This window comes from Lycium barbarum, chromosome 2 (genome assembly GCF_019175385.1).
Source record: "Lycium barbarum isolate Lr01 chromosome 2, ASM1917538v2, whole genome shotgun sequence".
Taxonomy (NCBI): domain Eukaryota; kingdom Viridiplantae; phylum Streptophyta; class Magnoliopsida; order Solanales; family Solanaceae; genus Lycium; species Lycium barbarum.
In genome coordinates, this window is record NC_083338.1 from 125,582,699 (window position 1) to 125,608,093 (window position 25,395).

General features: G+C 36.1%; 1 protein-coding gene across 3 annotated transcripts; it reads right to left on the reverse strand.

The window, feature by feature from the left end:
• Positions 1-12,104: 12,104 nt before the first annotated feature.
• Positions 12,105-18,419, reverse strand: LOC132627103 (protein ROOT PRIMORDIUM DEFECTIVE 1). Of its 3 annotated transcripts, XM_060342215.1 has the most exons (3): positions 16,311-18,419; positions 16,130-16,187; positions 12,105-12,777 (listed from the first exon to the last, which is right to left on the reverse strand). In XM_060342215.1, exon 1 carries the CDS (start codon positions 18,353-18,355, stop codon positions 16,445-16,447), a length of 1,911 nt encoding a protein of 636 aa, XP_060198198.1. In that variant the 5' UTR covers positions 18,356-18,419; the 3' UTR covers positions 12,105-12,777; positions 16,130-16,187; positions 16,311-16,444. The 3 variants fall into 3 exon arrangements, with proteins under 3 accessions (XP_060198198.1, XP_060198199.1, XP_060198197.1); XM_060342216.1 differs by lacking the exon at positions 16,130-16,187 and having other exon boundaries at positions 16,388-18,419; XM_060342214.1 differs by lacking the exon at positions 16,130-16,187.
• Positions 18,420-25,395: the final 6,976 nt, after the last annotated feature.

The window sequence follows — 25,395 nt, forward strand, 5'->3', positions numbered from 1 at the left end:
TTCTTCATATCTCACGCTTTGGTTACTACCGAGTCCACGCAAACTTCTCATAGCATCTTCCAAACTTTTAAGCTTTCTATTTATCATTTCATCATTAACTGCCCTTGCCTCCTTTTCGACTTCGACATAATGATCGACATCTGTGTGACATAGTCCTTGGGTTTGTGTCATGGGTGGAGCTGTGGCATAAGTATATACCGGCGGAACTTGATGCGCATTGGTAACATCATGTGCCGGCGGTATGTACTGAGCATTTGAAGAAGCGGCTGTAAACAAAAGAGGAGCATTTTGAGTAACTAGGTGGGCGAGGGGTTCGGAATGAGCTGGATGAGAAGTGGTAAAATAGTTTGCTTGGTTAAGTTCATCCAAATTTGATAATAGATGTGGCATAGGCAAAGTCTGACGAACCCCATGAGATGGAGTCATATGTGGCGGAGTTTGAAAAAATGACCGATTTTGAAGTACCATGTGACTTAGTTCAGCAACTCGTCGCTCCAGACGAGCAATGATCTCCAAATGTGTTTCTGGTTCATTAGAGGATGTGGGATCACTCGTGATCGGTAAACTAAGAGATGGCTCAGATGAAGTGGTTGCATTGATCAAACTTTGCTCCATTTTAGAACGAGTCTTTTTAGTTAACCAGATGATTAGTGATGAGTCAGAGTCTGATTTCTTGGCTTTAGACCGTGTGAAATATGGATGCTCCGCCAGTTCCCCTTTAGCACAAGTCAACCTTTTGTTTTGAAAATAAGTTTAAAAGAAACAAAAGATAAAAAAGAAAAAGAAAACGAGTCAGTATACGGTAAGGACATATTATTGCACATAAATACATTATTGCACATAATACATCGCGTTCTATAATGCAAGGGACCTCTTTATGCCAGAGGTAGGCCTAACGAACATTTTAAGGACAAATATGTCTTTTATGTATCATTCCATAACTCTTCCTAAAACTAATTTACAAGATTAATAAAAATGTATTACATGCCAGTTAATAATACAATTCAAAGTTAATCTAAGATATCAAATACTTCATCTCCACTAATTTCCTTTGGCTGTCTTCAAACCTCCGGCATTAATTGGGTGCTCCACGACAACCTGTAACAAAATGTCAGTTTTCTTGAAATATTTATCTATAGAGTATTAGGTCCACATATTCTTCACATTTGTCCTTCAAATAATGCACATAAATAGTGAATACTGTCACTTAGAGTCATAGACTCATTTGGACATTTGATAAGGTTGACTAATGAACTCAATACACCAAGAGTATTAAGCCTCCTAGGTTTAAAATGATGCATGTCTTTACAAGGTTTTGGTTTTCGCTCTACCCTAGGTAGACTAAGAGTTGGCTTCCTACGACACAAGGCTCCCCCAAGTGGACAAATTGGGAGTGGAAAGTCCGTGGCTGTCGACTGCACCGCCGATCGACTAAATCCACAAGATCGATCCAACTAAAGGTAATTTAGTAGTGCACGGTCGCGAACCGCGAAACCTCTTTAAGTGTGTGAATTTTCCAAGAGTGGAGGAAGTATGAGCGGAATGCCAATTTAAAGCAAATACATATTATGTAGCAAAGGCAAATAAGGAATAAAACATTTAAAAGCATATAAGGCAAAATAAAGAAAACAAACAAAACATCCAACAAAATATTAATTAACCTAAGTTGTTATGGTTAAGAACCTAATTCCCCAGCGGAGTCGCCAAGCTATTACACCCCATTTTAAACGGGTTAAATTAGAGTACAACATATTGGAGATTCCTATTTATTTATTTTAAGGAGTCGCCACCTAATTAATTTAATGGTGAATTAGGACACCTAATTTATTAACTAAGATAAAACCTAACTAAACCTCCATTAATGGTCTGCTTAATTAGCATGATTCTAGGTAAGGGTTTTAATTATCCTGAAGGGAAGGGGTTAGGCATCCTCTAGGATTCGTTAACTACGGTTATCCAGCCAAACTTAGGTTAGTTAATTAAGGCCAAATATAGTGTTTAATTTTAAAAATGACTTACAAATATTTCCAAAGTTTTTTAAAAGAAAATAATGTTAGTTAAAATAAGATTTACAGAATATAATAATTTGTATAAAAGAAGAACTTTAAAGGCTATTTTAAAATAAGACTTATAAAGGTTGTTAAGGTTTTGAAGAAAGAATATAATGACGCTATTTAAATAATACTTATAAATATTGCCAAGACTTTAAAAATGCTATTTAGAGTAAGGCTTGTACCAAATATAATAATCTTGCATAAAAGGAAACTTCAAATGCCATTTAAAATAAAACTTATAAATGTTGTTAAGGTTTTGAATAATAATGCCATTTGAACTAAAATTTGCAAAATATAATGATTTGCATATAAGTAGAAATCTTTTAAAAGAAGGCTTTAGCAAATTTAAATTTGGGATAAAATTATATTATATGCATATGGTGATGTAAAAAATTTAGACTTATTCCATAAATAGGATATAAGATGAGGTGAGTTTTCTTTCTCTTTTTTAACTTTATTTAGCTATATTTGGCTAAATATGTATAATCGGATCAATCTAAAATATATATAAATATAACTTGGATTAATACTTATATATTAGGGACGTTTGAAATTTTAGGATAGTAAAATAAAACACAATTATTTTAATTCAAAATATGTAATCATGCTATTTTGAAAATCAATTATTCGGAAAGTAAATATTAAGATATTATAAATAACTTTAATATAAAAAGAAGAAAACAAAACTTATGGAATTAATTGTTGGTTTTCCTCAAATTAACTACCCATTACTAAAACTAAACCCTTTAATTTCACTAAGGTTCATCTAGATTATCAAAACAAAAATAAAACAAAGGGTTAGTCGTATAATACAAATTAACTACGCAAAAATAAAAGTAGAAGCATAACCAAATGGGTTCAGCCCATTTTCTAGAACTGTTGCGGATCGGCTGCTGCTGTTGGGCTTCGGCCCAACAAAAAAAAATATTTTTTTAGGTACTGCGGACTGGACTGGACAGAGACGACTTGAGCGAGATTATGTTGGGCTTTTAGCCCAACTCCGAATGCGGGAGAAGAACGAGTCTCTCGGACTCGTATGCGGTAGTCATGCATAAAAAGAAAGATAAGGATTAGTATGGGTCTAGATAAATAATAATGCAAAGTTCATAACTCAAAGAAAGAAATTTCAAATACCATCACATAACAATAAGAAAATTAAATTCACTTGGGCTGAGACAAATAACTCACGGCCCAAACAGGTGACAGTACAAGAATAGGCCAAGCAGTGGCGCGCAACTTATCGCAACAAGAGATTCTATCGCACAAAAGGAATTCCTATTTCTCATGACATCAACCCATACTTTCCTAGCTTTAAGCCTAACTAATCAAGCCTTCTACCCTGTAATCATACAGTTCATTAGCCATAACTAACATAAAAAAACTGAAAATCCAACAGAAAGAAACAGAATAGAAAAATCTAGATTGGGCATCTGGGCAACAATAGCTTGGCTGTAACCTTATATTTGTAAAGTATACTGTCAGTATATCAATGCTTGGACGAAGCAAGTATCTCAAACATCCCTAAAGGGAGCTAAATAACCAAAACAGTAGAGATTGACAAGAAATGCCAATGTTGTTCATCAAACATAAGTGTAGGCAACATCAAACAAACATAGGCAAAAATGGACACCACACTTGGGCAAATTCAACAAGATCACTGTCTAGCCTATCTTCACACATAGGGGCATGACAACATCCCGTTATTGAATTTCAGCTTTTGTCAAGCAGTGGCATTCTTAAGTTTGAGTTAATCAGATCCTTTATGGCAAATATGTCATTTTTTAGCACAGCCAAAGGGGAAAGGGGAAGGGATTGTGCAGTTGCGGATATATAACTAAACAGGATCAAGTAAAAGTCTCTAATCACAGTAACACACCAGCAAATATCCCCATAGACAAGATTCGGACCACATAGAGACTTTGGAAAACTAGGAAATATGTAAATGACATAAAGGAATTGACTTAGCACATGATGAGTTGCACAAGAATTCAATTGGACTAACAATCTCCACTGAACTTAGCAAAATGATTCAGCGAGTATGAGGTCAAGCATTTTTAAAGTTAAAGCCCATATGTGGATCTAAACACATAACCATATAAGCATGCTTCTTGATTAACAAAAAGGTAGGATAAGCAGGTTAGCCAATAGGTTGTCAATAACTGATCATCAAAATGGATTTGAATAGGAAAATCTTGGCATTTTAAATCTGTTTTGCAGCACACAGATGGCATGTTTACATGATTAAATGGATGGAATAGTTTAAGGCTAATCCAAACTAACATAAGGCATACAAAAGCTCTTAGACTAAATATGCTTAAGATTTGATTAATCATGACCACTTTATGTCGCACAAAGGGCTAGAAATAAGACTAAATCACCTATACCAAGGTAATCGTACTCTAACATGATCTCTAATGACCTTGGACTAAGGCAAACATCAATATAAAACCAACAGGCTAACCATATATAACTTATATTAACATAAAGTCATTTAACTATGCCAACAGATAAATGGACATGTATTAATTTAGGCTAAACAGGTTGATGATTAACTAAACTAAGGAGGAATTATACTGATATGGAGGATGGCTAACGGTAAAGGAGTTTCATATAGGTGTAAGTGACTTAAACTACTACTAATCAACTATTTTGCAAGTATAAATGACCATTAAACATGACAAATATTGCTACATAGCAACCGAACATAAGATCTAATCAATAAGCTAATAACTAATCAGACTTACCAATATTGACAGATGCTAAACTAAACTAACTTGAATTAGACCGCAATGATCACATAATAATCATTAACTAACATGTAGACACTTAAGAACTTCATATGAAACTAAACAAACAGACTTCTAATACTAAATTCACTAATAGGCTAAACTAACAACTAATCAGGTACAAACTACTAAACTAACTATAAACAAGCTAGTGACGAATCAACATGTAGCTAGATCAGATTACACTAATATGAACATATAACCCATATAAATCACTAAAACTGAAATTAAGCTAACTAAGGAAGGGTTGTTTACCTTCTTCGAGTGCAGCGAAATGAGGCCTCGAGTCTTCGATCTACCTCGAAAAAACACGAATCCCGAATTCGTATACACTCTAATCAAACAAATACCAAGGGCAAAAACAGGAAAAAAAATGATTTAGATTTTTTGACTCGATATTCAAAAAATATTGCAACTACTGAGAATTAATATATTTTTTAGGGAATTTTGGGTGACTGAAAGGCTTCTTTCCAGGGGGGTTCCAGGCAGCTCAAGACCTTTTTTTCTACTTCCGAAAAACGATTATTTATAGGGGGGAAATCTAGGGTTTTGCTAGGGTTTCACAACTGAAAATTGGGCAGGATTTTAGTTGAATTTTTTCAAACACAAAACGTTCAGATTTGCTATGACAACCAACAGAGACCACGAAGAAAAGAACAAAACCATTAAAACTTGTACCCGAAATATGAAAAAGGAACTTATAAGAAAACAACGAGTTCACGATCGAACAAAAACTCATAAATGTTTTTTCAGATGCAACAGAAAAAGGAAGAAGAAGAAAACAAACATTTAACCTCTCTCCATGGTTGAATCCAGATGGGGGAGGTACAGGCATTAATTTCATTCCCCAATTTGGCCATGCAAGTCCTGGGGGAGGCGAAAGGCGAATGTGGAATCGCCATTTTGGCCGATGAAGAGAGAGGGAATGAGGAGAGAGAGGAGCGGGAAGAGAGAGAAAAGGGGAGGGAGGTGAATCCGTTGATCTGTTTTGTTTTAGGGTTAGGTTGGGTGAAATGAGAGGCTTGGGCCGGGTCGGGTTAAACGATTTAATGGACTGGGTCGATTTTAAATGTGGGCTGGGGTGAATTAAAATGTGGGTTGGTCGGGTAGACGAATAGGGTGTTGGGTCGGGTAGATGAATAGAATGTTGGGCTGGGTATTAAAATGATTTGTGGGTTGGTTTTATGGGATTGGGTTGATGAATTAAAATATGGGCTGAATGAAAGAAATAGTTTGGCTTCTAAATTTAAATAAAAGACCCATTTTAATTAATTATATACTAAGTGTGCTAAAATATCCCCTAATATAAAAGTATGTATTTATTAGTACTCAGATAAAATAAAATCATACGACGTCGTAATAGCCGTGCAATAACATTTTTTAAAGTTCAATAGTAAATAAACGCTATTATTTAATTATGCGGATATAAATGCGATGTGTGTGCATAATGCAGTAAAAATGCTGAAATGATTATAATGCAAATTATAACAATACTGGTAATAAAGTGATAATGATGATGATAATAATAATAATAATAATAATAATAATAATATTAATAATAATAATAATAATAATAATAATAGTAATAATAGTAATAGTAATAATAATAATAATAATAACGGTAATAATAAAAAAAAAACAATAGCTAGTGACTACAATAGAATAATGAAATGTCGGTATTAATAAAAGCTAATAATTATAGTAAAAATATAAATAATTATTTCTTAAGTTGCCCAAAAAATACTAGAAGCGTAAATAGATATTATGGAGGAAAGGCGGGACAAAATTGGGTGTCAACATGTGAGACGCATGTGACATAGATAGAGACATTGCAATGATCCGTTTGTCCTGCTGTGACTCTGCAAGTCGGAACAGTGCCACGGCTTTATAGCTGTCACATTCGTACAGTTCCCAGGGGACCTAGTCCTTGATGCATATGTCGATCATCAAAACTCATAACTTATCAAATAGACTATAACAATCAAAGCAAATTAAAAACAAACTAATTATCTTCAAACTGATGACTTCATCATAAATTAAAAATACAAATTAAATCATGAGCCAGAACTTAAATGACCCAAAAACTAAGCAAGTGAACCAAAATAACCCCTAATCATCATCAGAATAGAAGTCCTCAATATCTTCCTCAGAATAATATTTTGGCTTTCTTAAGACATATCTTCTTTCTGTAGATGCTAGTTCTCTACCCGTCGATGATGCTTGTTCTTCTGTCAACTTTAGCATGTAAAATCTACAACGTCTTGCTATAATTCTGTTGTTTTCTTTTATAATCTTTTGTACGGCAACCTCACAAGAATATGGATCAGTTCGAGGCATGGTCATCGAAAACCTTGTTGGGATTTGAGCGTTGAGATTTTCCAAGTCACAAACAAGACGTTGTAATTCGGCATGCCATTATGCCTATTCTCGATATAACCTGCAATAATGTTCTCGTGGATCTGAATATTTCATATTGCAAAAATCATCATTATGCTCTATAAGAAGGTGGGGTTTCAAATCGTCTATCTTGAATTCATTGTTATCAAGATAACTCGATTCACCGGAATAGCTACTATGATTTGAGCTTTCATCACCACTGCTATTTGAATCATTTGGAAGGAATACCGACTAATCTACATTTCTACTACTCGACATTGAATATGTTATAGTTTAATAACAAATGAAAAGCTACTTATACAGTTGCAAACCCCCAAGTACCCTTGGGGTCATCATTATGACCCTACCTATCTACTTTATTATAAAAAAAAAATATCAATAGGATCATGGGGATTCATCTTCATCGGACATCTCAGAGTCCGAATCCCACTTGGATCTGAATCTGACGTAACCATGTTGACCAAATTCTACCCTGAGGCAACTTATTTTCATCCTTTTGTTCTATTCGCGAAAACGGTTAAGAGCAAAATTGAACTCTTGTGGTGTACCACGAGGCATTGACGTAGCACGACTTTTTGGTCGTTTGAGTTCGAGTGCCCTCAAGTTTCGTTCTAGCATTTCAACCTCCCTAACACGCCGATTCCACTCAGCTCTCATTGTATTATTGAATTCTTGATTGTATCTGTGGTTCAGGTTATTTGAGTATTTAAAATCATCCTCATCTAGTTTCAATGTCCTACCCATTGCTTCGAATATGTTTGCTGGGGTAAAACATGTAATAGAACAAATATCAGAAAATTGGTTTCAAAATTGACATAATAACTCGTTTTAATGTGAACGTTAGTTGTTCGTCATTCATGTTATATACTACTCCTTGGTTTGAAAATACTATGCTCGCTTTTGAACGCTTTATATGACACACTTATATTGTGCAACATTTAAATGCGCAACGTATGAGTTTTCAGAATGGGTTCCTTGATTTGACAACACTATGCTCGCTTTTAACCGCTTTAAATGACACGATTATAATGCTCAACATTTAAATGCACAAAATATGAGTTTTCGGAATGGGTTCCTTGATTTGACAACACTATGCTCGCTTTTGACCGCTTTATATGACACACTTATATTGCGCAACATTTAAATGCGCAAAATATGTGTTTTCGGAATGACATCCTTGATTTGACAACACTATGCTCGCTTTTGACCGCTTTATATGACACACTTATATTGTGCAACATTTAAATGCGCAACGTATGAGTTTTCAGAATGGGTTCCTTGATTTGACAACACTATGCTCGCTTTTAACCGCTTTAAATGACACGATTATAATGCTCAACATTTAAATGCACAAAATATGAGTTTTCAGAATGGGTTCCTTGATTTAACAACACTATGCTCGCTTTTGACCGCTTTATATAACACACTTATATTGCGCAACATTTAAATGCGCAAAATATGTGTTTTCGGAATGACATCCTTGATTTGACAACACTATGCTCGCTTTTGACCGCTTTATATGACACACTTATATTGCACAACATTTAAATGCGCAAAATATGAGTTTTCGGAATGGGTTCCTTGATTTGACAACACTATGCTCGCTTTTGACCATTTTATATGACACACTTATATTGCGCAAAATATGAGCTTTCGGAATGACATCCTGATTTGACAACACTATGCTCACTTTTGACCCCTTTATATGACACTTATATTGCACAATATTTAAATGCGCAAAATATGAGTTTTTGGAATGGCATCCTTGATTTGACAACACTATGCTCGCTTTTGACCTCTTTACATGACACATTTATGTTGCGCAAAATACGAGTTTTCGGAATGGGATCCTTAATTTGACACCATTATAATTTAATACATGTCAAAATTATAATTAACTTGGTCGAATAGGTTACCTTGGGATTTCGGCAACGTCAACAAGTAACACTTGAGCAATCATATTTATATCTAAATTAAAATGATCTGCTCGATTCTCTTCCATATCACAAATGTGACGTGGGTGGAATTTTGTAATAATCCACATACTATCGTGAGTAACAATACCCCGAAGCATCCATTAACAACCTTGATACTATCGTCTGCAAACTAGTCTCCACATCTTTCGGGTTAAATCATCAACCCTAAACTCCCTCATTTCCTTGAAGCTATAAATTTTGACGGCCCTTTGCAATGCCTTTTTGGATTCAAACATCATGCCTTTTGCAAGGTGAACTTCATTATTTACAAGATCGACCGGTTCTTTCTACAATATTTGGCGAATTGTATCATCTTCTCTGATGAAGACAAAGGCATCAGCACGACCTTGAAGATTGTCAAGATATGGAATCACGTCAGAATGCCACTAAATTGGGCTTTCTGCCATAGGTTCGTGCTAGTGAATTGGGCTTCCTGCCAGCTGTTCTTGCTGGTGGCCGACTTTACATCATTTCTATTAACTGTTGTTCCTGCCTATGAGGATGAACATCAACCTCATTATCTGATATATTTACGTTATCATCATCGGATACCTCTGCATTCTGTATATCATCGCTATCACTCGATGATGTTTTTATATGATTTGGATAATCATCACCATCTAGTAAAGGCCTCTTCCTACATGAAAAATAGGTAACATATTTTAAATACCAACATCAAATATATATGGATTATTTAATATCAAGGTGATAAACCTACTGATAATGATCAATATTGTCAGGGTTTGAAGAAAGATCAACCACACTGAAATCAACATTTGGTGTCACTGGCGAGTTTTGTGAATAATTTTCACTACAGAGGCAGTTCAAGTATTATAAATACTAAACATCAAAACACTTATATTATTTAATTAATAAAAAGTATACCTATCGATAATAATCAACTACACTGAACTGAGAGGATTGCCAATATTACTCATATCAGGTGTATAACCCCCAAAAAGATACAAAAAAAAAAACATTACTATTGCCATACGTATAATAACCATGTGCTACTACACAAAAAAAGAATTAAAAATGGATATTACCAATTTTCCCATAATTTGATTAAATTGCTGGCTTAAAGTTTCTAGTGGCACTTGACCACTCAAAATGTCTCCATAACAACTCAAGTCCATATAAGTGTTACCATGAGTCGGCTGGACTTAAGGGACTTTCTGACGAGTCCTGCCAAGATTTCACTACGATTGTGAGGTATCTTTTCAACATACATTTCAAGAACATTAAGGGTGATTAACCCCCTATATTCTTCCGGCGCCCTCAAATATTCCCTCAAAGACTCATCATATCAATGATATTCCACTCCTTATAAAGCACTAAACCTTACAGTGTAATGGATATTGGATATCTGCCTATTACAGACAATTCAGACTCACGATTACTTTTCATTCTTTTGTGTATGGAATTGAGTAATATTTCGTAATCCGAGGTAGTTGAAAACTTAACATGGTATTGTGGTTTAATACTATAATGAACAGTATTATTATCATGAAGAATCTCTTCATCCCAAAATAAAGAAACCTTAATAAGTGAAGGAGGAGAGGCCTTTTTTTTTAATGAACTTTGGAGTTGGGTTTTTTTTTTTTTCAAGAACTTGAAAAAAGATGACTTAAACTTATGAAATGGACGAATCTTTACCTCATCCAAAATTTGAAAAAACATGAGCTAAAAGTGGACATTCAAAAAACATGGGCTGCTAAATAACACTACCTATTGCACAGGAATTTCCTGCGCAAAAGGACTTCACAGCACCGTTAACTGTTAAGTCCTTTTGCAGCGCAAATTCCTGCGCAAAAGCTAGTATTGTAACCTCTTTTTTTTAGTGGATATTTTGGATCAAAATTCCACTTTGTGGGTCAATTAAGTTGCGGACTCTTCTAACTTGTATGCACAGTTGCGCAGACTACACCTGACAGCTAAATATTCTTTATTTAACTTGTACTAAAAGCTAACTTCTGACAAACATAACCAATACACAAATTCTATGTCCTTCAGAACTTACCTTTCAACAATAGTGATGATATATGCACAATATCCATCTATAATTAATTAGGTGGTCCCTGCAACCAACACTCTGGTCTATTTCTATTTCAATGCCTTTCCAAATCCACCCCCTGCTGTCATCAATTTGCATTCCATCCACAAGAAACTCAAAGTTGATGCAAAAGGCTTCATAATATGAAGAATACATACACAGAATAACATTAGAGCTGGCTTTTCAGCTTCGTCATCAATTTGTCAGAAGGTTAGCGGACAAGCTTAACATGTGCTGCTAAAATAAACCACCACACTACACTCCGTGTACGTGCGTGGGTGTGCGTATGTGTATGTGCGTGGGTGCATGTGTACACAATGGTCAGAAAAGAGGATACAACTATGATGGGAACATCCACCATAATCTTCCAAGCAAATAGAGAGCAAAAAATTTGTCAGTTCGTTCTTAAGCTTGCCTTGTTGAAGCAAAGATTATCAATCTGAAAGTGCTGGAAAGAAGAATCGCACTTTCCATACTTCATGGATGCAACATGATTTTTTCCAGGACATGCAGGGCGCCAGCCTTACAACGTGGAAACATCAACAGATTCACTCATGATCAAGTTACAACCCAAACTTTATGACCATATTATGTTAGAATGAATGAATGAGACTGAAGAAGCGGCTACTTTGCGAACTTTAAGTGAAAAGAATTACATGCCAAAAATTCAGTATCATCTTATGCTCAACCAATCAAGTGAGGGGATGCAAAGGGTCGTGATCCATATCTGACATTGATTTGACTGATAAGAATGAGATTCAGCAGAAGAGTTGAAAGGCAAACACACCATTTCCAAACACAGAAATCACAACATATCCTTTATAAAACAAAAAGTCCATCCATAATTTCAGATACTTTACTTGACAAGAAATAACTGTAAGCCTGTAACATACAGAGGACAAATAAGTTGATACACAGTAGGCAAGTAAAAATGTAATAAAGGCTAAATATAATTTCTTCAATCACCGATAACGTAACCTTGTGCTATGTAAACAATCCAGAATTCAAAGAAACTGGGAACAAGTTATGGGTGCCTTTTACGTTCAAACAGTAAGAGTATCATTTTGCAACCAAGTTATCTGAAGAAGAGCTCAACGCATGAAGATCAAACTAGAGTCATTTGATAATAGGACAAATCACCAAAGGAAAGAGATGCATCCTCTAAGAAATCTCTCACTCAGAAGAAAGAAGACATATCCTTGAACATAGCAGAGCATGTGTTAAGACTTTAAACAAAACTCAATCATCACCTGCTCCAACAAATACTGCACCATTTTCACTTGTTGTTTGGTTGTTGGTCTGGACAATTACTAAGCAAAAACAGTTAATAATCCTCAATATTTCCTTTTTGGAGTTGCCGACCACAGTCTGTGGCAATGGTGCAAACCTTTTGTGTGGACAGGAGGTCGGGCTTGGAGCAGTTGGAGAGTTCATAAAAGAAGTCACCAGGTATAAAACAAGCTTCCGGAAAAGAGGGATAGCTGAGTTAGCTGCAACCCCATAGAGAAAGCCTGAAAGAGCATTAATCAAAGAGGGAATGAAAAAACCACCCCCATCAGCCAAAAATATAAACATGTTTAACCCCAATGTGCAAATCATATTTGCTAATAGTTTTTATCAATGTTATTCAACCAGAAAAAGATAAAGCAGCTAGCTACTACTATATCAAAAGTTAAGAGGATAAAGATGAGCAAGGGTCAAAGGTCCAAAAGTTAGAAAAATGAAGGAGTTATGGTTCATTTCACTCTTAGGTGAATGGTTCATTTCACTCTTATGCAAATGCAAAATATTATAAAATGGTTCATTTTGCTCTGAGGTAAATGCGTTATATTATCCCTCACTAATGACAAGCTTTCAAATGAATTGGAGTCATGCAATCAACTTGAAGACTATAAAAAAAAAAAGGGCAGCCCGGTGCACTAAGCTCCCGCTATGCGCGGGGTCCGGGGAAGGGCCGGACCACAAGGGTCTATTGTACGCAGCCTTACCTTGCATTTATGCAATCAACTTGAAGACTATATCGAAGCTAAAATCATAAACCAAATAGTTCATCATAGCAACAGAATTTCATATGAGTTTAACCTAAAATAGTCCTTGTAATGAGTTAGTAGCATAGTGCAAGAGAATAATTCCAATCACATCAGTTAAACAAGCAGTCCCTAAACATGAAAGAAAATCACCTCCAATAAGCTTAATAAAATCAAAAATCAAACTGAGAGAATGAACTTCAAGGATCTGGCCAATTTTACATTAACGGAGTTAAGGCCACATTTATTTTTGAAGACGAAGAAGGTAACAGTTGTTAAGACAACAGTGATAGGATTCCCACATGCATTTCTTTTTACTTAACTCCAGACCTGCTCTGTAGTTGCTCAACATTTAAAAGAAGGTCAATGCTCTTTTTTTTAGAAGGCATTACTCATTTTTCTTAACTCTGTTGGTAACATACAGACACGATGCCGAACATTAGACTTTTTTTTTTTTTTTTTTTTTTTTTAAACTGGTAACTGTATCGTATTCCATATGGTTTCAGTACATAGGTTGTACTGAAACCATATCTACAAAAGTACTCCAAGACTCTACTATTCTAATCCTATATTGAATCTAATACATCAATAATGGAAATAGCATCATCTGCACTCCATTCTCTATACTCTCAAAACATCTGGAGTTTCTTTCCTTCCATATTGCCCACCATATGCTAGCAGGGACAATTCTCCATCTGTTTCTGTTCTTTGCCTGTAATCCTGCCTCTTCCCAACTCTTTAGAGCCTCTGAAACCTTGCCAGGCATGGTCCAGGCTATACCTTTGAGATTTAAAAATATTCTCCAAAGCTGTTGTGTAAACTTACAGTGTAGAAACAAATGGTTAACTGTCTCTGCTGTTTCTCCACAGAGGAAACATCTAGAGCATAAAATTATCCCCCTTTTCATCAGATTATCCTGTGTAAGATTATCCTGTGTAAGAACTGCTTCTTTGGCAAAAAGCCACACAAAGCAACAAACTTTATGTGGGGTTTTGGGTCTCCAAATGTGTTTCCAGGGCAGTTGGTAATCTGTTGAATTGATTGATTCATCATCCAATAGGCTGAACTAACTTTGACCACTCCTTTGTCATTCCCCAACCACCAGAAAACATCCTCTCCAATCCGAAGTTCCTTAAATTGTTCCGGTATGTTAAGAAAATCAGCCACTCTTTGTATCTCCCAATCATTGATTTGCCTTCTGAAAGTGAAATTCCATCCTTGAGGTGTCCACAGATGCATCATTATAGTTGTCATGAGAACAAACTGCACATACATGTCATTCAATCCACCATTGCCTTATCTCCACTGAACTTTAATAGATGTTTCTATCCCTGACATTAACTAATTCTTCCTCACTAAACACCCTTCAATTTAGGATTAAACTATTTTACTAATTTTTGCACTAATTCAACTTCTTCAGGCTTTCTAGAAATTTTATCTAAATGACTGGCCTAAACCAGAAAACTGATGATACCTTTCAGCTGAAAATTATTGTTTGTTGCCCTCGCTTAAGGTTAAACGCTTCACCATTCTACTTGAAAATCAATGGTTTGGAAGGATTTCAAAGTAATTGAGATAGAGAAACACATACGAGCAGAAGCAATATTTTTGCTTGAGGGATAGAAAAGCTCTTTCTGATTTTTTATTGATGCAAAAAGAATTAACAAAGCAGCAAAAGTAACTAAACAAGTTAAAAAGGACCTGATGGGCGTTTGTACTGCATTTAGAGAAAAGGTCAGTGCTTATTGTGTTATCAATTCTAGGGAGAATTAGATGTTAAAATTATACTAGAATTTGCCTTTTATCATATGGTCACGATAAATTGCTAAGCTGCATGTTTTGTGTCCATAACATTTCCAGAGTAACACCTATGTGCTATAAACCTTACTCCCTCTGTTTCAATCTGTTTGTCTAAACCTTACTCCTTCCGTTTCAATTTGTTTGTCTTACTTTCCTTTCTAGTCTGTTTCAAAAAGATTTGCTCTTTCCTAATTTGGCAACTCTTTAATTTCAACATCCCACATGGCATGCTTAAGACGACAAGATTAAAGGGAACTTTGGTACATTATGCATATCTTTAGTTTAAGACCACAAGATTCAAAAGCCTTCTTTACTTTCTTAAACTGTGTGCCCGGTCAAACTAAGACAAACAAATCAAAACAGAGGGAGTATTTTTTTTGTATCTTGTCCACAAGAAATGTGCTTGTTTCTACTCCATGATTGATCATATGAGCAAAGTCTTAATGGGTTAAAATCTAAGTTACTCAGACTCTCCTAAAATGTCGTCGGGTGCGTGTCGGATCCTTCAAAAGTAGTGTATTTTTGAAGGATCCGACACGGGTGCGGCAACAATTCTGAAGAGTCTGAGTAACTTAGGTTAAAATGCAATAACTGCGAACATATCCATAACACAGAAGCAGATTGGGTACATTCACAAAAGAGAGATAACTTTTTGAAGGAAATAGAACACCAAACTCATTAAGGAGATGAAAAGTGTCTTAACTTATTAGACATCAATAACACGCGACACATCGATCTATTTAGTGTTCAAACCATTACTCTCTCCGGTTCAAAATAAGTGTCCACTTAGCTTTTCTATTTTGGTCCAAAATAAGTGTCCACTTACATAATCAAGAAGGAATTAACTTTAAGTTTCCAGATTTGCCCCTATTTACTCAAGGCAAGAGTCTTATTAATTAATGGTAGTTTAGTCAAAATACCTATTTTCTTATAGGAGTTAGTGTTTTCTTAAGGGGTGTAAAAAAAGCTAAGTGGACACTTAATTTGAACTGGAGGGAGTATAAGAAATCCAAGACTTAATCGGAGGATGACTTACAATCTTGAGAAACCGCAACAAAGATAAAGGACATTCACGTAAGCCTATACAGAGCAGCCTATAGAGAGTAGGCAAAGTCATCAGGTGAGACATCATGCTTGAAACCAAATAAGAAGCATGATAATAAAGTCTATACACATCATTCAATTAAGAATCACAGAGGAAAATCCACTTAAATTACCAAAATATGATGAGACAAGATTCTGCAATATGTTGTTACAGCCTTATAGCAGCATATGCGAGTGACAAATGACAAACCTAAAACAATCAAAAGCAAGCCTATGGTTGCACTGCCTTCACAGAGCAAATAGCTTTTCATGGTGTGGAGGTCCTCCTCTGTTCAGATGTTCCCCGGTTTCTACGAGGATCTAATTTGTTACTTGATCTTCGGTGAGCATATTGATTATCATTAGTCTCCGGCCTCCTAGAAGATCGAGAGGTTCTTTCTTTGTCTCCATTGGAACTTCTTCCTGCCCAAGTCTTCGCTGAATTTATTGGAAGCTTTCTGTCCACATATCTTGTTCGAGCATCTTGCTCACCATTATTTTCTGCTCTCCAAGGCGATCTCCTTGATGTTCTTTCCATATCTCTGTTGGAACTTCTTCTGTCCTCATATCTTGTTCGAGCATCTTGCCCACCGTTATTTTCTGCTCTCCAAGACGATCTCCTTGATGTTCTTTCCGTATCTCTGTTGGAACTTCTTCTGTCCTCATATCTTGTTCGACCATCTTGCTCACTATTATTTTCTGCTCTCCGAGATGGTCTTCTTGATTTTCTTTCCACATCTCTGTTGGAATTTCTTCCCGAGAACGTCATCGGAGAGGTTGCTGAAGTCTTCCTATCATCATCTCTTGTCCTCGAGTTTAATCTTCGGTTAGGCTTCCTATCATCATCTCTTGTCCTCGAGTTTAATCTTTGGCTAGGCTTCCTATCATCAACACTTGTCCTCAAGTTTAATCTTTGGCTATGCTTCACATCTCTAGCCTCATTTTCCGCCTCGTCATCATTGTAGTCATTATGCACATCATCAGAGTCCTCATCATCCTCATCATCGTCCTCTTCTGCTTCTTCTTCTTCCATATCATCATCAGTTTCCTTCGCATCACCTTCTTTCACATCCTTACTACTTTTTTGCTGCATATCTTTCGATTTTTTATCCTCCATCACCTTGTTCATGAGATGAACATACTTATACCTCAGTTCCATCAACGGGTTCCTCTGAATCAACATTCCCCTTTTATAGCCCTCCTTCAATACCACAGTATGTATACCATTCTTACTCGAGACGTAGAATATCCCTGGATGCAACATTAATGCCTTCTTAAACCTCGAACGAAGTCCCAAACACTCTCCTATCAAAAGCAAACTATCTTTCTCCGCCTTCTTCCCGACACAAAGACTAAGAATTTCATGCAAAATTATGACTGCCCACTTATCAGCCTCGTCACTTTTAGCAGGAAGGTTCTTCACATTCTCATACGGCGAAATATATGGCAACTTTTGCCATTCATCAACCCATTTCTTGTACTTCTTATCCACCTCAAACCCGTTCGAATACTTCAAAGCAAACTTAACTAACAAATCCTCATTATTTTCTTCACATTTCATCACTTCCTTTTGCATAAAAGAAACAGCAAGTTCATGACTCCAACAAACTAACTCCAACACAGACTCACTACCACTCACCTGAAAATAATCAGGAAACTCTGGCACTACACTTTTCACAAAACTATCACACAAACCCAAATCCCATTTAAGCTTATCAAGAACACATAAAGGAATCTTAGTAACCTTACCAATCATCAAAAGCTTCAATACCCTATCAGCAACATCTTGTTTATAACTCACACTTTGATAAAACAACTCTTCATCCTCATCAAGACTGAGACTTTCTTGACTTAACTTAATATGGGGGTGTATATTTATGCCAGCAGGAAAGAATTCTTGGAAAATTGAAGGGTATTTTCTGATAAACTCAATGGGTCTTATTGGGATTTGTAGTGAATCTTTGGACTGAGTTATGACGTTTAAAGGAATGGTTTTTGAAGGTTCAGATTTGATGAGATTCTTGATTTGGAGAAGGGGTTTAAGGTTTTTTTCTCTTTCGACAACGTGGTCGAGCCCACGGTCTCTAACGTGGTTGATGGGAAGTGCAGTGTCGTTGAAGAGTGTTCGCCATTGTTGACGTTGGCGGTGGTATTGGGTTCGACGGAAGAGGAAATGCATTTAGTTGATTTTGGGGGGTTTTTTGAGGTTGTGGCTGTTTGCAAGGGTTTAAGGGTGGATTTTGAGGTGAGAAAATGATAAAAATGGTATCTTATGTTTGAGGTTAGGTTCAAAACAGTCCCCTTAAATGTGCATTAAATAGTTTTGGTCTTTTAAGTTTGTTAAAAGTTATGTAATATTTATCAAATATTTATTGATCTCTATCAGTTAGATTTGACAGAAATTATGAAGAAAAAATGAAATTAGCGAAAGCTCACATTTAGAGGTTTATTTTATTATAATTTTTATTTATCTAGAGTTCGGTCTCTGACATGTTTGATGGAAAGAGCATTGTCAAAGAGTGGTTGTCATTATTGACGCTGTTAGTGGTGGTGGATTCGACGGATGAGGAGGAAATGCGTTTAGCTGATTTTGGGGGGTTTGGGAGATGTTGTTTGCAAGGGTTTAAGGGGGACTTTTGAGGTTAGAAGAATAAGAAAGACTATTGCAAAGATCGTCCTTAGGTTATGCCAAGAAATGCAACTTGAGCATCCTTAAGTTTTTGGGGTTTTGTTGGGTGCCGTGGAATCTTGGGGAGCGATTGGTTTAAACAATTTGCACAACAATCGGGTCGAATCGCTTTCAAAATCATGATTACTTTCACGACGCAGTGTTAATCCGATAAGTTATTTTTTATTGTTTTTCTATTTCAATTGTTTTTTGTTAATACTATACGATTTTTCCTAACACACATCATATCTTGCATAAAATAATACATCAATTCTTGCATAACTTAATACAAACAGCATTTAATATCACCACTAAACACTAACTTTAGTTATGAAATAATTAATTTGAGCCAATCAAACACTATATTATCTTATACGAAATTTTATTATAAAATTAATTGTTTCAATACTACAGTCAAACCACTCCAGTATGTAGAGCAAAACATATAAAGGTAACAGGGTATTTACAAGAACATGTTCAGTGATAAGAATGTCGACATATAAATATTAAACTAAAGTTAATGTTAAGTCCGTGTACACGCTCCTTTCCAAGACTCTGAGATTGCATTATGTATATTGTTGTTATTAGCCAATCATTATACCTTTATAGGCTTCACCATATCAAAGCAAGGAGAAATGCACCTGAGAGTTTTTCTTTGGTCCCTTGTGTTGTGAACCGAGCTTAATTCCTAAAGGTCAATTGGCTAGAAACTAATTTGGTTGGTATTATTGGACCGGATAAAATGTTGGTGAGTTTTATATGGGATCCAGACCCAATTGGCAAATTGTTTATAAAGAGATAGATTAGAACGAGTAGTTTTTATGCGTATTGTTGAGTCAAGAGTCTGTTTCTCCTCATCTCCCTTCTCAGTATGTGTATCTCATCATCTCCCTTCTTCGGTCTATCGATCCCTATTCTTACTTTCAATTTTGTATGTTCCTTTGGGGCTTTTACCATTTGAGTTATTGTATTGTAAAATAACTTTAGTCTTATTAATATAGTTGAGAAGTTGGTTACTGTTATATTGGATTTGAGTTCCTTACATTAGTGCTTTCATCCAGAGGTCTTCACTGGAGGACCAAATATCTCGAACAATCGAAGATTCAATTAAGGGCGTGAAAGATTCGTGATTGAAGGATCTTGCTGAAATTCGTTCAATGTTACAGGATTTGGTTGGAAATCTTGCAACGAGTAAACCTACCCCGATAGAATTCCAGAGGTTCTGTGGCGAGAATCCTAAATTATGGATTTCTCAGGCTGAACGCTACTTTGACTTTTACGAAATTGCAGAAAACCACAAGTTATCTCTCGCCTCGTCCTATTTCGACGGGAAAGCTTTGATGTGGTACCAATGGCTTTTCCAGAACAAACAATTGGTAGATTGGGAACATTTTACTGAGAAAGTGTTAATTCGCTTCCGTAAACGACATCTCGAATCGCCGGAAGGTCATTTGGCCAATCTCTGGCAGGTACCCTCCATGACTGAGTACCCAAGTTGTTTTGAGGTTGTTTCATCAGAATGCAAAAGCAATACCCATGCGCACAAGGTGTTTGGTGAAAAGTCAGATAGGAAACATGATATTAATGTACATGTTGAAACAACGTGTCGTGAAACCATAGGGTGGTGATGAGAATGCATCAATACTAATTAACAATTACGGTGCTGAAATGTTGGCTACTTAAGTGAAAGAAGTGATCTGTTACTCGGTTTTGGCTGAAACCAAAAAGGAGGTGGAATTCCCTTTGCCACAAGACTTTGTTGAGCCATCTGTATACAACAGCAACGAGGCACCCAAGGTGCACGATGAACTTTCCAATTGGTCTAAAGATGTTCTGGAACCACACAAGGTGCGTACAATGACCAAAGATACTATTGAGGCACATTTTCCTAACGATCCTGAGTATCCTCTCGCTCCGAGTGATGAGGTTAATGACTATGCTATTGTTGTTGAAAATGAAGGCAATAATAAGGAAGAGGATATTATTAACATTGAAAATGAAAAACTGCAATTGTAGGGATACCATTATGGATTGGTTCTATAGTTTCTAGTTTCGGAGACCTTGTCATGTGTAATATGCAACATGGACTTGGGATAGCCCAATGCTTGGAGGAGATGTCTGGTATGTTTTCAACTTGCAGATACGACCACCTTATAAACAGAGGTATAGGTCATGCTGCACTTATCTTAATTTTGCATCTATTTCCACTTGATCAATTCAGATTAGAGTTTCCATTTGATCCTGGATCTAGTCTACAAACTATGTTCCTTAGAGTTACAAGAAATTCTGTATTTTGTGCTACTTCTGGCGATTTGGATCATGATAGGTTCATTATGTCAACCTTGTGGAATTATTGTAATTGGGTTGATACTGGGCAGGAGCAAAATCTTCCTGGTTTCGAATTGTCTAAATCGAGAGATCTTGGTAGGGAGGAGAAAATACACGGGGTGCTCGAGGCATTTGCTGCACGATATTTGGAGCAGTTGCTAAATATTCTGGTCAACATAGATGATGTCCTCTTGTTTGCTATGTTTGATGTAGTTCATATATCAAGGCTTACTTCGTCGTATCTTATTTTTTTATCCTGGTCCTTATCTTGATTATGATATGTTTGCTATGTTTCGTGGTCCGTTAATGGATGCCATTTCTGTTGTTTTTGATAACCTGGTGATAGAGGATTTTTGGAGGACATGTATCAATGGATTCTTAGTTGTTGCCAAAATTATTGTGGCATATAGTTTAGATGATGTGTTAAATGATTTGGTGGTCTCTCTTTCCCCTATGAAATCTGTTGTATCTTCTTCATCAATATCTCATGTTTCCTCACTGGGTCCGTCAAGGAAATCATCTGGCGTATTGAGCGTATTTCGCCAACTGTTATATCTTGATGACGAGAAACTTGCACCACATACCACGGACCAACAGCTTGCCTCATGTCACCAGACTTTGCAGACAATTCAGAGTTGTCACGTTGACAGCATCTTTGTCGAGAACAATTTTTTGCAAGCCAAGTACCTGTTGCAGCTTGTTTGGGTCTTAGTGTTGGCAGAGCATAAGTTTAATCCAACGATAATTACTAGTTCAAGTTTGGGCTCAATTATATGTTCCGTAGTTGCAACTTGTTCATAGACTGAGCTACAAAGCTTTATTGGGGATTCCTGGCACCCATTGCAAACATTTAACCTGGTGGATGGAATTATCTTGGTGAAACCGACGTTGATAGCATATGGTGTTGCTGATCCAAACAATATTTCTAGCTCTTGGGATGGATTGAGAGGTCATTATATCATATACCATGCTGCTGGGAGGTGGTCACTTGCTCTACATAATGATTTATTCATCAGAGGAGACTTTCGATGGAGAGACCCAAGTGTTATGGACTTACCTTTCTACTTCATACCATCTGAGAAAGCTGTATGGTTTCTCCTGGAGGAGTGCCTGGCCTCTATCTATAGTCCATCCTGTCAATTGAGGGGTAGAGCTGCATATTTAGTAGAGGGAATACCAAGTTCCATGGCTGTACAATTGAGTTAGGTAATTAAGGATAAACTAAGTGCATTTCCTCTAGTGTCTAGGATACCACATCAATTGGACATCTTTACTGATTTGCAATTGGAATCATTTGGATACCACATCAATTGGACAGTTTTATTCGAAGCAATCATGTGTGGATTGAGAGCATTGGTAATTGCTGAAGATATATGGAATCAAGCTATGGGACAGATAGTGACAAAAATGTGTAACGCAAGTGCTATACAACGTCGACATTTATTCTTTAATTTTATTGCAATACTCGAACCTTGAGGACAAGGTTCTTTTTTAGGGCGGGAGTATTGTTGTGAACTGAGCTTATTCCTAAGGGTCAATTGGCTAGAAACTAATTTGGTTGGTATTATTGGGTCGGGTAAAATGTTGGTGAGTTTTATATGTGTTGACACCTAATTTTGGCTCGACGTGCTTAAAATTAACGTTTTGGGGGGCCCTGATTCGTTAAAGAGCACGAAATACATTTTTACATTTTTTATATATTTTATTGATGATTGTCCTTATTTTGGAAATTTTATCAATTTATTGTCATTTTTTAAGAATTATTATTTTTCACATGTATAGCGCAATACTACCATTTTCGTGCAATTAATAATTGTTTCTTAATTTTATAGCAATACATTTTATATCTTGCACATTAATATTTATATTTTATACTTAAGCTATTATTTATACATGTATTAATTAATTATATTTTTAGTGCAGCCCGCCAGTTCAGAGAAAATCGGAGCAATCAATTTTTAAACGCAGAGTAAAATTCGATCAAGTCAAGGTCTCGTCACCTTTTAAAAAAAAAAGTTGATTGAGGTGATGGATTGGGGACTTCATTATTCTTTTTTGGACAAAAAGTAGGATTTGTTCACGTTATAAGGAAAAAGGGGTAATATTTTGGGGTGGTCCCCATAATTATTGGGAAGAAAACAAAAGAAGAATATACACAGATAGGGTACATACGGACACACACAGGGGGCTAATTTTCAGATTCTCCCCAAAACCCTAAACATTTTTCTTTCTCCCCCACTTTTCTCTTAGCCGCCGCCCCTCCCCGCCGGAGCTTTGAGCTCCGGTGAACTCCGACGCACCCAAAAACAACCCTCTTCCCCGCCACTTCTCTCCCCACTTCGTCTTCCTCCCTCTCTCCCAAACGCTACTCCATCTCCATAACATCACTAACCAACCGACACCCCTTGCTTCTCCTTCGTCTTCATCACTGCTCCGGTGAGGAGCTTCTAGCTCCGATGAACTGGAGCTGTCAACAATGAATGCCAATGCTCCCAGTCTGCTCCTTCCCTTCCTCCTCTCTACATCTCTCTCATCCTATTCTCTTTCACCGCAGCCACGTCGTCACCTCACTACCCATGCCGACGAGCAGGCCCATCCCCGATGTACTCCATTAGAGCTTCGACGAGCTCCACTGCGGAGCAACCAACCAGTAGCCCGTTACCTAAACCCTTCATTTTCTTCTCCTTCGTTGTTTAAGTGCCGACGAGCAGATCGGAAAACTCCAAATTTGTTTGCTCTTGAGTTTCCTGGTGATATCCTTCCTTTTTTGGATTTTCATACGTGTGTATATATGTTTTTTTCTCCGCTAATGTTCTTGTCATTTTCCAGATTTCAACAAAAAAAATCAAGCTATCGCAAAGCTCTGTTTTCTTTCCGGCGAACTCCATTGTTGTTTCCTCTTTTTTTTTTACTGGTTATGGTTCGTTGAAGGAGTCTATTATCTTGCTGGATACCTTTGTCTCACTCAATCAAATATGTTCTTTGGTGGAAAATATTTTATCATTGTTGAATCATTGCTGCACATTTTTTACTATTCTTGTTTTCAACTGAAAGTTTATTATTTGATGTGTTTCCTTGGACAACGTTTCGACACTAATAATTTTGTTAGTTCTTCTCACTGTGACATGCTTGTTTTGGAAAAGATATTACACCCGAATTGGCCGATGAAGAAATTTCCGACGATTTCCAAGGCCTTCCACGTACAAAGACGGATTTTTATTTTAAGTTTATTCATTATTTTTAATTCATCCGATAATTATTTATTTTCTTACTAATATTTTTTATTAAGTCTCATGCAGGTATCTGAAGTTATTTTTTGGAAGATGGCACTCAAAAGAAGTTCAAATAGCTTCTTAAATTCTTTGTTTATATTTTTTTTTTTTTACATTCTTAAATTATGCAAGCATAAAATATAGTGAAACTTTACTTTTTAGGGTGTAGGTGATTTAAATTTTATGTGTTTTAGATAAATTAATATTAGACAGTTATTATTTTTGTAGTTAATATTCTTATAGTTATCATGTTTCGCTAGAGTTTTAATTTAGTAGCTTAGCACACTTAAGTAAATAAATAGGGTAATTTGCCTCAATATTTAGGTTTTAAAATGTACTCTTATAATTAATTGACTAGGTGTACATACTTAGCTAGTTAAATTAGTTAACACACCTTGCGTGCAGAATAATTGCATGTCCATTCCTTATACCATTTTCACATACCCAAGCTTCGAAGTTGCACATAACCCTTTTTTTTTTAAATAATTATTATATCACATATGTATAAAATACGTATTGCATGATTATTTATGTGAATAGTCATATTAGTTATTCTTTAGTCTAAATTTTATTAATTTTTTGTAAATAATAATCAAGTCTTTTTACACATTCCTCGTATAGTTAAATTGGTCCAGCCGGTAACCACATTTGTGGATTCTGAAGGATGCCTAACACTTTCCCTTCGGAATAATTTGAACCCTTACCTAGAATCTCACTTATTTTCGTAGATCATGTTAAGCTGCATATATTAATAGTTTATAGGTACCCTAGTATACCTTAAATGCTAGGTGGTGACTCTGTACATAATTAACTATTTCAGAGTTCCATAAGTTGTGCTTTGTTTAGCCCTCGGTTAAAATAGGGTGCAACAACATGGCGACTCTGCTGGGGACACTTAGGTTCTAAACATATGGACTCAATTTGTTATTCGAGGTATGTTATCTTTATTTG

Coding starts and splice junctions, on each gene's coding strand:
- LOC132627103 (XM_060342216.1), bottom strand. CDS start 18,355: ATGCATTTCCTCTTCCGTCGAACCCAATACCACCGCCAACGTCAACAA.